General features: G+C 35.0%; 1 protein-coding gene across 1 annotated transcript in view; it reads right to left on the bottom strand.

The window, feature by feature from the left end:
* Positions 1-10,660, bottom strand: part of LOC110023386 (protein ABHD17B-like) — a 16,964-nt gene extending 6,304 nt beyond the window's left edge. The window contains exons 1-4 of the mRNA XM_020722778.1: positions 10,037-10,660; positions 9,420-9,456; positions 2,244-2,480; positions 2,073-2,120 (exon numbers count right to left, since the gene is read on the bottom strand). Of these exons, the coding sequence (XP_020578437.1) occupies positions 2,073-2,120; positions 2,244-2,480; positions 9,420-9,456; positions 10,037-10,341 (627 nt within the window). The 5' untranslated portion in view covers positions 10,342-10,660. The remainder of the gene's footprint in view (positions 1-2,072; positions 2,121-2,243; positions 2,481-9,419; positions 9,457-10,036) is intronic.
* Between the last annotated feature and the right edge of the window lie 2,128 nt (positions 10,661-12,788).

Below are 12,788 nucleotides of genomic sequence, written 5' to 3'. Positions count from 1 at the left end.
CGGATATTGCCCATGCAGTGGGAGTTGTGAGCAGATACATGAGTAATCCAGGGAAGGAACATTGGGAAGCTGTGAAGTGGATTTTGAGATACCTAAAAGGCTCTTCAGAAACCTGTTTGTGTTTCTCAGGTAAGAGCCTAGAGGTACAGGGTTATGTTGATGCAGATTTAGCTGGAGACATTGGCAGTAGGAAGAGTACTACAGGTTATGTTTATACTCTTGGCGGTACTGCAGTGTCATGGGGCTCTAATCTACAGAAGACAGTTTCTTTGTCTACTATAGAGGCTGAGTATGTTGCAGTGTCAGAGGCTGCTAAGGAGATGATATGGTTGCAAAGTTTCCTAGCGGAATTAGGTAAAGAGGTTCAGAAAGGCACTCTCTACAGTGATAGCCAAAGCGCCATATTCCTAGCTAGAAATCCAGCATTTCAATCTAGGACCAAGCACATTCAGATCAGGTATCACTTTATTCGATCATTGTTAGATGACGGACAGTTACTACTTGAGAAAATTTGTGGAAGCAAGAATCCTGTTGATATGTTGACCAAGGGTGTTACACTTGAGAAACTGAAGTTGTGCTCGACTTCAATTGGACTTGTAACGTGAAGATAAAGGCTTTGAGTTACAGAGGTGGAGGATATCATACAACCAGTAGATGATGCAGCCAGTAGGTAGTGCAGTCAGTGTCTGAATCTCTAAGTGGGAGAATTGTTTAATATGGAGCCTATTCCGACTTCTCCCTCTCCGCTCGTCACCCCTCATGCGAAACCGCGTCCTACCCTATTCTCTGCATCACATGCGAAATCGTGGAAACCGACTCTGTGTCGCACGTGGAACCATGGGAAGCTTCCCGCCTCTCTGGTTTCCGAAATAAGCCATATTTTCTTATTATAGGAAGAAATTATGCATGTTATAATCATCCTAAAAACCACCTCCTTTGGTTTTTCTTCTATCACTTGGAGGTAGGGGCAGGGGACGAAAAGTTGCTTCTTTGTTTCCCCTTCCTTCAGTTCTTTGGCATAAAAGAAAGTTTGTTTTTTTTTTTTGTTTTGTCCTTTCTCAAGTGGCTTTAGAGAGAAGAGAGAGAGAAAGGCAAGGGAGAGAAAAAGAAACTAGAAAGAATTATTTTCTTGTAATCGTCGAATCGACAACGACGTAATTTCCTTGAAGCTAATAAAATCCGCTGCAGCTCCGTGGACGTAGGCAATTTGCCGAACCACGTAAATCTTGTGTCGAATTTTTCTGGTGTAATTTTTTATCTGTTTTTCGCTTTATTGCCGTCATTTTTCATAACAAAGTTATCATCCTAATTTTGTTGATAGTGGAATAATATCTTCCTATCGACGTAGGCAGATTTATGTGGTACCACGTAAGTCATACGTTTTGTTGTTTGTCTATTACGTGAATTTGTTCTCCACAGTATGTTACAAAACAATTTAGTCTCAATTATGAAAGATAACATTAAAATAAAGTTAAAATATATATAAATATAAATAGAGGATGCAAATCATCAAAAATTATCATGTACTATTGAACGATTTATAAATATACAGGCTAAACAACATAAAAGTATGCTTGTCTACATTCCAATGCTTCTCATAGTTCACGGATTGGATTTCAAGTCAAAAAGAAGTGGTGAAATCGATGCCCAGAGTTCTAACAAACAGTTGGAGATTTGGAAGCACAAATCCAAACTAATGCTTGTGACTGGCATTTGGTTTCTAAATATTTTTACATAGGCCACTCTGTCAATTAAGCCAAACTTCAGAACATTCAAATAACCTACAAGCTTAAATTCAGTTTAAGCAACAAACATCTGGTATCCACAATTTCTAAGCAATATTATCGTACATAATACATACTTACATAAAACATTTTTTATGAAATGCCAAAGCAACCATTTTGCTACTTTGAATCATGGGAGGTGTGTGATCACAGATTCAAAGTAATGGTATGATTATGACTATGAGATGGTAAAGCCAGTTAAAAAAGATAGAATACAGTATAACCAGACTTTCATGATTTTTAATTTAAAAAACTCTGTACAAAATGCAAAATGGAGGAGAGACTCACATGTATTACAAGAACAGGACAGTTGACAAGCCGGATTCTGTCAATATTCTGTGATAAAAGTCAAATAAAATATATACTAAACATCATAAAATTTTAAAAAAAACCTTCTAAAAGTGGGGAAATGCTAAATGGCCGTTTCACTATTTGAATGACTTGAATTTTGAAATTCACCTTAAAAATGTCAAACCAGAAGGTCATCTTCACAGGATATAAGACCCTTATCCCAGACAAGATCGCGCTGTGCAGGACTACACCTCTCAGTCCTGGCAGGCGTGCAGCTAAATGCAGTGTTGGACCACTACCAACAGATTGGCCATACAATATAAGTTCTTCCTGCACTATCCCATACTCCCTCTTCAAGCATTCATAAACTGCTTCAATGTCATTATATGTGTTGAATTCTGACGGCTTTTGAAGAGTAGTGACCACAAAATAAAAAAATCAAAGAAGCATTTAGAAAAGTAATTATCGAAAAATGGTTATGTACTGACTGACAAGAAACGATATACCATTTGTATGTAGAGGGGAGCAAGCAAAGAGTTAGAGATACAATTTCAACAGAGAAAAAGAAAAAAAATGATTCATCAAATATTAATAAGGGGCTGCTTATAAAACTCAATTTTGCCCTAAATTTTTTTAGTCGTCGACCAAAATTATCTTCTCATCTAAGGTAATAAAATTGAAATTACTGGTGTTAAAAATAAAAAGATTTTAAATAATATATTTTTTCCTTAAATTTTTAGTAAATTTAATTACTCTCCTTAAGAATGAGGTATTCTATTGAACTCAAATTTATTCATTCTCAGATACAAAAAATTTCATAAGCATTGCTCTTAAAGTAACTTTTTTGATAGCCATTGTAATTATTTTTTATGTGTGCTAGAAAGTTTGTGGCGGTAGAGTAATAGATTATCATTTTAGTGTTGCACGAGAATTCATCACACACTCGGGTTAAAGAAAACAACTAGTAATGACACCATAAGTTTTTACGTGGAAAACCCATAAAGAAAAAAAATCACGGGTCTATCCCAGATGTAAAAATACACTATAGGTCGATGATTATAGAGACCCCTTGTCCCATAAACGAGAAAGGGTTATTAGGTTTTTTGAGTTATAACATCGACCGGCTGCTTCCGCTGGGTGGTAATCAACGATGGTCAACGGTCGACGATAGTCAGTAATGGTTGACGACGATCGTAGTGCTCGATGATGGTTGATGGTTGTCGGCGATGGTTAGCAGTGGTCGACGGAGATCGACGGCGGTGGCGGCGGTCAACAGGGCCCATTGGGCAGCCGACAGCGATCGACGGCGGCAGACAGTGATCGACGGTGACAGGGCGTGTTGGATTTCAGCTCATTCTCGAAGCATTAAGTTCTTTCTCAAGCCTTCAACCTTCTCTCATAAGAGGGGTGGGGCTCTATTTATAGTGTTATTGGTGCAATAAATGTAGAAATATGAACCACTTTGATCAGACGGTTCGAATGACGTCCTTCGATCAGATGACGTTTGAACGATGTCAGAATTCAGCAATCATGGGTTCATTGGATTCGTCTTGTCGAGACATTAGATTAGGTTATAAGTTTGCTAGATTTGACATTCGTTTAACCTTCTAAATATGTCTGAAAAACTTTCAATAATAGTTTAATGACTTGATCTGAGTTTGATTTGACTTGAATTGAAATAATTTTGGTAACATTGGATTCTTCTTCTCGAGTCGGCAGTTTGACTATAAGTTTGTTGAAATCGAATTTCTAGATGAATTTTTATCGAGGTTTGAATATTTCTTGCTCAAAAGTTTGTCTTGAGATCTATATCAAGCCTCGAGATTTGTGTCGGATGATGGAGATTTGTTGGAGATGTATTAGTTGCCCTCCTATTTTCGGGTGAGATCACTTTGTCGACCGAAAAAATTAAGATCTAATGTCTTTTCCTTTTTGTCGTGTATATATATATGCAAATGAGTATATATTATATTACTATGATAATTTATATAATAATAATATAAACCTCTATATGTTGAAGCAAATAAGCGAAACTCAGTTGTTAGAGTCTTTTTTTTTCACACAACGGGTGGCCGGTTTGATCTCCGCGCGGGACAAAAAATTAAATTTTCTTTTTACCGCATGCCCGAAGTTGAAGAGACGAGTGTGAGAGAGTTTTAACATCGGGGTTTAAGAATCTGAACTGTCGAGTTTAGATCAGATTTAGCCGAACTTGATGAAATTTGAGTAGACATCTATATATGTATATGTGTGTGTGTGTGTGCGTGCATGCCCCCACACACACACACACACACACAATAGATATATATATATATATATATATGTATAGGTATGTGTGTATGTATATAGATATATGTATATACCTATATATACATACGTATATATACATATGTTCAGATATATATAGACATATATATACATACATATATGCACGCATATATATATATATACATATCTGTATATATCGATATATGTATATACATATCTGTATATATAAAATATATGTATATATGTATCTGTCTGTGTGTGTGTGTAAAAAAATAGCTTTTTTATTATTATTATTTTAAAAGTATTTGAGAGGCTAAAATGTGGGAATTTGAACAGATTTTTTTTTATTTGGAATAAGGAAGGCGAAAAGATCAAATGATAAAAGAATTTAATTGGATTTCAGTTTTTTTTTTAAAACACATATTTATCAAACGTTACAGCCTCATGAATATTAATATAAAAGTTAATGAGGATTTCTAACTTTTCATTTTTTTATAAGGTTGAATACCAAAGACTAAAAGGCGGAAAGCCAAAGAATGGAAGGCCGAAAGCCAAACAACAAGAGAATTATGATAGATTTCATTTTTTTTATAATATATATTTAGAAAACATTACAATCTCATAAGTATTAATATAAAAATTAATGAAGAATTGTGACTTTTCAGTTTTTTTTTATAGGGTGGAATACCAAAGGCTAGAAGATGGAAAGCCAAAAAATGGAAGACAGGAGACCAAACGATAAGAGAATTACGACAGCTTTAGGTTTTTTTTTTTTAATTCAATTGTTTTTAATGTTATGACTCATCTCAAGCCTACAAATAAAGACCAAGGAGAGGAGAGAGAAAGTGGAGTCCTCAACCCTCACTAGCAGGTGATCTGGGATTTCCTAAGAGAAGAAAGTTGTCACAGTCCTGCGTAGCAGGTGAGTGACAGATCTTCTTTCGCGTTGCGGCCAAGAGGAAAGTCGTCTCCGTCATGCGTAGCAGGCGAGTAACAGGATTTTCTTTCATGTTGCGGCGAAGAAGATAGTTGTCCCCGTATTGCATAACAGGCGAGCAATGAGATCTTCTTTCTCATTGCGGTGAAGATGATAGTCATCTCTATCCTGTATAGCAAGCGAGCAAAGGGATCTTCTTTCACATTGTGTTAAAGAGGAAAGTTGTCTCTGTTCTATATAACAGACAAGCAACGGAATTTTTTTTCTCGTTACGAAGAAGTGGAAATTCATTCACGTCTTGCGTAGCAAACGAATAACGAGATCTCCTTTTATGTTGTTGTGCAGCAGAAAGTTGTTCTCATTCTACGTAGCAGAGAAGCAACAAGATCTTTTACATCAGTGAGATGAAGAAAGTGATCTCAGTCCCTGCTTAGCAGGTGACTCGGGATCTTCTTGCTTGTTGCTGCTGCACATTTACGACGAAGATGAAGAAATGTCAATTTTTTCCGTCGTGGTTTGAGTGGGAGAATTTCATGCTTCTATAGTAACAATATCTCTTTTAACCTTTGTATTAGTTCTTGTTGGTTTTTATAGCTTTTCAATTATCTGATGTGATATTTGTAGAAGATAATGTATTTCTATGTACGCCTTTGACGTTACTTCTGAGACTGCAATGGCTTTTCAACCGTACAAAATTTTGCAATTAACGTTAGCACACACACTTTATAAAATGAAGAATCGCGTACCTTTTGAGGCTCGTGCCTTCCGAGGTTGTGCTCTCTCAGACTTATACCTTATAGGAGCTTGAAATTAATCGATGTCTTCTAAGGCTCATAGTCTTCTGAGGTTTTTTATGTACCTGTGTCTTCTTATGCTTGTAGCTTTATGGGGCCTTTAATGTATAAATGTCTTTTGAGACTTGTAGTCTTCTGAGGTCTTTGATGTTTCACTATCTTCTGAAGTTTGTAGCTTTCTGTGGTCTTTGATGTACATGTATCTTCTGAGGTATTTGATGTACCTATGTCTTATGAGGCTTGTAGCCTTCTGAAGTCTTTGAGTGGGGACTCTGTCAACCACTTGCTCTCATGGAGTTTTTTAGTGATAAACTTGTCTACCACTAGTTCTCCATCGAGACTTGCCTCTTGGGCTCGTTTTTCAAGAACACCGTATCTTTTCATCGAGTCTTACCTCGTGGACTCAACTTTCACGGGACATGGTAACTTTTCTTCGAGTCTTGCCTCCTGGGCTTGATTACTTGGAGCACCGTAGCTTCTCATCGAGTCTTGCCTCCTAGACTCAACTTCCACGGGTACCGGATCTTCCCATCGAGTTTCGCCTCTTAAACTTGACTTCCACGAGCATGGTAGCATCCTATCAAGATTTGCTTCTTAGGTTTGCCTTCTAGAAAGATTTATCCCTACACATTAGTTAAAAGTAAAGTGCACAAAGTGATCCTCAGATCTTTTTAAACTCATAAGATTCAATGTCTCAATTTTTAGCAACCTTCAATTATCTTTGAATTTTATGCTTCTGAAGCTTATCTAGCTGCTTCAGCATTACCAAGGCTTAACATACCACAAGCCACTAGAGATGGTTCTATTTTTACTGGTTTTGAAGGTTTCCTCAATCATACTTGTTTAACATAACCATTCAAATCAGAATAGGAGACATTCGAAGTAGCTCCCATGGAGCCTCCACCAAATTAAAGAACTAGCTTGATAGATTAAAATGGTGAATGTTACCTTAATGAAAAGTTTGTGATTTTATCCAGAATATCCAAGGTTAACATGAAGAGATCAACTTCTTGATCTAGTTGAAGAAAAACTCCAGTAATATATATTTAGCACTGATGGATGAGTTATTGATAACTATAGAGGCAAGTAGAATATTATATTTATTAAAAAAATTTGAATAAGAGGATATATTCTTACTAAAAGGCCTTCATTTTTAACTCCATTAAATTTAACTTTCGCTATTTTAGATGGCAGATCTATTTTGATCCCTGTTTAAGAAATCTAGGAACTAAATCAGACATTTCAATTAGTCTGACGTTAAAATGGCCACTTAAAAATAATAATGCGGCCATTTCAATCTTTTTCTCATTGTCAACAATTCAGCATAAATCATTTAGTTTGGCTTGCTTCTTCAAAATATTTCTTATTTACTTCTTTATTAGGTGAGATTTCCAAGCAAATAACTTCTTATAAAAAATTCCACAAACATCAACAAGGCATATACAAACAAGTTATCACAATCCTAAAAAGTCTAGCTATTTAAAATTGTCAGGTCAATAGTATTGAACAAAACACAAGAACATGAGAAACTAAATACACGGGCTTATAAAGTTTATATGTTTTAGTAAGATCCATCTACGCTCATGACTGCATAGAAATTGAATGGTCGACTAAATTTCAAATAAGATGCTATGCTCCATATAAAGTTGGAGATAATGATATATATATCACTTTATCAATATCACTAACTAAAAGCAAATACAACCAGCTATTAATAAAAGGTCTCATTAGATCTCTCAAAATAAATAAATAATCTCTTCAAGGCATTTATATTAACACAAGAATTACAAAATATTTTCATAGACAACAAAAATGATTTAACCAAAGATTTGCATCTAAAGAGTATGCTCACTAATATCTTGTTGACTTTTTACGATAAGAAAATTTGGCTCCACAATTACCACAATCTTCAACTAAAAGAGAAATTTTTTTATGGTACCACATCATCTCTTTGTTCTCTCGTAGACAACACTGCTCCCCTTTTACTCCCTTTTTCTTTTTATTTGCTCATAATTCTGAGATGCAAATATTTTCTTCAAAGATTCTATTTATGATGGACACAGTACCACAAGACCTCTCGACAATAAGAGATATCACAGAATCTCTCAAAGTCAATAAGAAATCACTTAAATATATTTATTCTAAAACCAAATACACAAAAAATTCTCATATTCGCATTTAAAGAATATATTCAGCTATATATTGTGAATATTTTACCGCAAGAAAAATTTGCTGCAGTATTCCAATAAAAAACTAAATCATCAAACTTTTTATGCATGCTAAAATTTTTATTTGCACAAAAATACCAATTATATGCATTGGACATAAAATAGCATCATTGTTATAAAAAAGACAGCAACTGATCCACAGACGTCCGGAAAAGAATAACCAGCAAAGATGACATGACAAACAAAGTGATCTTCTACGAAAAAGGCAAAAGCTGATAAGGGCTAGCAGTAAAAGCTGCAGAATTGCATTCATGATTCATCACCTCAAGCCAAACAACAAAATGAACTATGAATCATAATATTTATGAAAGCATGAACCAAATTATAAATTTTACAGAAAATTCAGTGACAAAATCTTCAAAACTTTTTTTCCTCTTGGTAATCTGGATTTCTTTCTCGCTAATGCTTATAATCACTAATAGAGCACACTAAACAATAAACCATCTCATAAATCTCATCTTAACTCACCAAGAGGGTGTTTTGCTGCAAATTAGGATTACGTTAAATAGAATTAGTCAAATCCAGTAAATGCGGTTGATCAAATCTAGCGTGCGGCGGAGATGGACCTCGCGAGCTACAAAGGAATAAATCAGCCTCTCAATCGGATTTAGTAGATCTGAATTTACTTTGTAAATGAGACGGAACGTGAGAACAAAAAGACAGAAGATGAGATCAAAGCGTTGGATTTAAGTTTCATTTTTTGGGTGTTTAACTAGATTTAAGTTAAATCCATGGCTAAATCCCATTAATATTACGCTACCAAACACCACCTAGGCTAAATATCTCACTCCATTTCTGAAATTTGGCAATCAAGTTTGAACTTAAAATACAAGGTGATTTAGAACAATGCTCTCCTGAACATAGATTCGAACCAATTGTATTCACGACCATGAAAAGACTTCCTTTTTTTTTTCTTTTTTTTTTTTTTTAGTGGCTATGAAGCAATTCAAGTTGCAGGCAAGAAGGTCATTGTTATTAAACTTCATCACGTATAAGCATAAACTTCACAAAAAGTTTACAATATTACACCAGGAGGTTCAAAATCTAAAACTACGTTCAGCAGAAGCAAGATTTAGAACCAAATTTGTTTCATTTCAGCTATAGTAAATATGCTTACCTTTCCAGACGAGGCTCCATATCCAGAGTAATCGTAACTGCAAAAAAATTAAAAAAATAAAAAGATAAAGAAAATGACACGATCACTGCACAAATTCCAACTAAAATAAACACCTACTCTGATCTTCTAATAACATTAGCCACTATAAAAACGTCACCACTTGAACAAAACAGAAAATTTAAAAAAAATCCAAAAATGTTTTTTTTTAAAATTGAAGCCATGTGAGCCATATTATGGAAACCAAAACCACTTACGTCTATGACATTGCCCATCTATTTTGACAATTTAAAGAAAAATTCTCTAGAAATCAAAATGAATTTTAGTAAATAAAAGTGCAAAAAAAAAAAAACATTGAACATAAACAGATGCTAGTAGATTTTTGAGATCTGCAAACCGAAAACTCAATAAAAAGTTACCCGAATTTAGATGATGAAATAATGCCCCATTTTCTCATAAATCTGCTATTTCCAACCGAATCAAACCCCTACACTCGTCATATCACAGAAAGAAACCCAAAAGAAAACCCCGAACATCAAAATCCATCAAATCATAACCAAAAAACCCCAAAATATTATCGAAATCAAGAGACGAAATGAAAATTTGCAAAAACCACGCACCACATGATGTTAACTCTGAGGTGAGCCCGAAGCTCAATGAACAAATCAAGCATCTGTCCGAGATCAGCCGCATTGCCATGGGAATACAGAAGCGTGAATCGGGCGTAAGGATGCCGCCAAAACGTAGCAACTATCTTGTTCCCGGTCTTGGTCTCGATCAAATGCACCTCCATGTTCTTGTCCGCCGAGACCCCCGAGAAGAAAAGCCTCCCCGTCCCTCCTCCATCCCTAAACACCGCGTAAGTCGCCGGCTCCGGCGGAAAAAACGCGAATTTCGCCGCCACCGTCGACGTCACATTCCCCATAGCGAATTCCCTCTCTTCCGTTCTTCTCGGTTCTTCTTCTAGGAACGGAATGAGAGGGACAGAGGGGAGGGGGGGATGAAAGAGAGGAGGGAGATGGATGGATGGTTGGAAATAAAACCAGGTGTCGGAGTTTGGACCAAACTAACATTCAATTAAGTGATTTTAAGTAATTATGTGTGGAGATTATTTAATCTAAGGCAGAAAAAGTTGGAAATTTGAATTGCATTAGAGGATTGGTTCATGAGCTGGATGAACTGGAGGGCAAAAGCTGGAGAGAGAGACGGAGAGGGAGAGAGAGAGAGAGAGAGAGAGAGATTATTACTTTTTATTTCTTATGCCTACAACTGAACGTGTTTGACCATGAATATATATATATATCTCTACATGCTTCGTTGGGTAATTTTTAACTTTATTCAACATAAAGTTTAATAATGAAATGGGATTATACTATTTACTAATTTATTTATATTATAGCTTATTACTAATATATTGATTTTATAAAGTTAAGAGAAATATTTTCAAAAAATATTTAATATTCATTATTTTTACTTTTTTATTTTAAACTATGCAAATTCTTTATTGAGTCTAATTTTATAAATATAATTTATCATAATAAAAGGGCACATAAATAAGAAGTCATCACTCATCATAGGCCTTAGAAGATGATACCATACCCAAGGGGCCTCCACAGACCATTTTGTCTCAGTTGACCTGCCAACTCAGCTATTGCAGTATGTATGATTGATAGGTGGATCTAGTTAGCTTAGTTGTTGAAGTATCAACTATCAAGTTGACCAGCCAAACTCAAGTGTCAAGTATCAGGTGTCGAGTTGACCAGTCAGATTGACCTATCAAGCTGTCAGCCAAGTATCCACTATCAGGTACTAACTGTGAATGAGGATGGGAGGAGCATGCACCTGACTACACTCAATTACGAGCATTCCATTAAGTATAGAAGAAATCATTATTAGCGTATGAATTTGTCAAAATTTTTTGATGCAAATATTAACGTTGGATTTGCAAACGCCAAGTGGAGAATAATAAATTTTGATAATTGCGTCAGATTTAGCGTTCAATTTATGTCCGAAAATTTGATGTAAAAGCGCTTTAAAAATGCTGAAACTTTGTTTAGAGTAAAGACGGATTTTATATCAAGCTAATCAACGCAAAACCTTTACTGTTAGAGTCAAACTAAGATTCTCATTACCAAAACCTAAATTTCGTTCATTCACTTCGCACTCTGTAGTCCTCTCGTCTACTCGAATCCCTCGCTCTCCACTTTACCTCTCCTCTCTCTCTCTCTCTCTCTCTCTCTCTCTCTCTTGGCTTCACTCAAAGCCATCGCCTTCCCGAATGACAATTTACGATACAGTTGCCATTAGAAGCTAACTTAGCTGGGAAGGTGACGATGGCACTCATATTATAGAGACCATCGTAACTCCCATAGTTCTCATCCTTCTGTTTCACTTCAATCAGAAAACATTTTGGCAGGTAATTCCATTTGTGCATTTAAATCTTTGTTATTTAAATTTTTATTTAGTTATGTAAATGTGGTATGTATTTAAAAGTTAAAGTTTTGGTGTTATGTATGTGGTATGTATGTAAGAGTTGAAGTATAGGAGTTAGGTATTCATACATAAGAATTGAGTGGTATGTATTAATATCGTCATAAAAAATGAAGCTTAGGAGTTAGCTATGTATATGCATAACTATGGGGCAGCATTTATGAAATCTTCATCAAATTTGAAGTGTAGGGGTTAGCTATGTAAATACATAAGTATTGAGTGATATGTATTTACCTATTTGTACAATTCAACATAGTTGGTTGAAACGAAGCAATATATGTATTGTGTATTGTTCGAATTGATGGTGATATAGAAGGGGATGTTATTATTAGAATTCACGTTGGTTGATTGAAGTAGAGGAATGCTACGATTGGTTCTATTGTTCAAAATTATGGTGATGTAGTAGAATTGAAGTTGGTTAGTTGCATCGGTGGAATGCATCAATCAGTCAAATGTTTGAAGTGAGGGTGATAAAGATAAGGATGCTATCAGTTGAATTAATGTTTGTTGGTTGAAATAGAGGAGTGCATCGGGTCTTGTTCAAAATAATAGTGATTAGATGGGTTTGTTATTAGTAGAATTTAAGTTGGTTGGTTGACCTAGCAGTATCGACTTCTTACTATGAGTATTGAATAATTTTTATTTCCGTAGTAGTTGCATGAAACTAATAATTATTTTAAAATTATTTAATATTTTTATTAATATTTCATTTTAAATATAAAAATGGAATTATTTCAATATGAAAGTAATGACTAATATGTTTAATATGTTGTGTATTTCTCAATCTCATGCGACATTCAATTGCGTTTGTACTTATAAGATAAGAAATGAATAAAAATAACATAAAAAATGCATAAATATCAATGTCTGAGTATATATATA

Source organism: Phalaenopsis equestris, unplaced genomic scaffold (genome assembly GCF_001263595.1).
Source record: "Phalaenopsis equestris unplaced genomic scaffold, ASM126359v1 Scaffold000224, whole genome shotgun sequence".
NCBI lineage: Eukaryota > Viridiplantae > Streptophyta > Magnoliopsida > Asparagales > Orchidaceae > Phalaenopsis > Phalaenopsis equestris.
The sequence above is the reverse complement of the archived record's forward strand: the minus strand, read 5'-3'. Positions and strand labels throughout refer to the sequence as shown.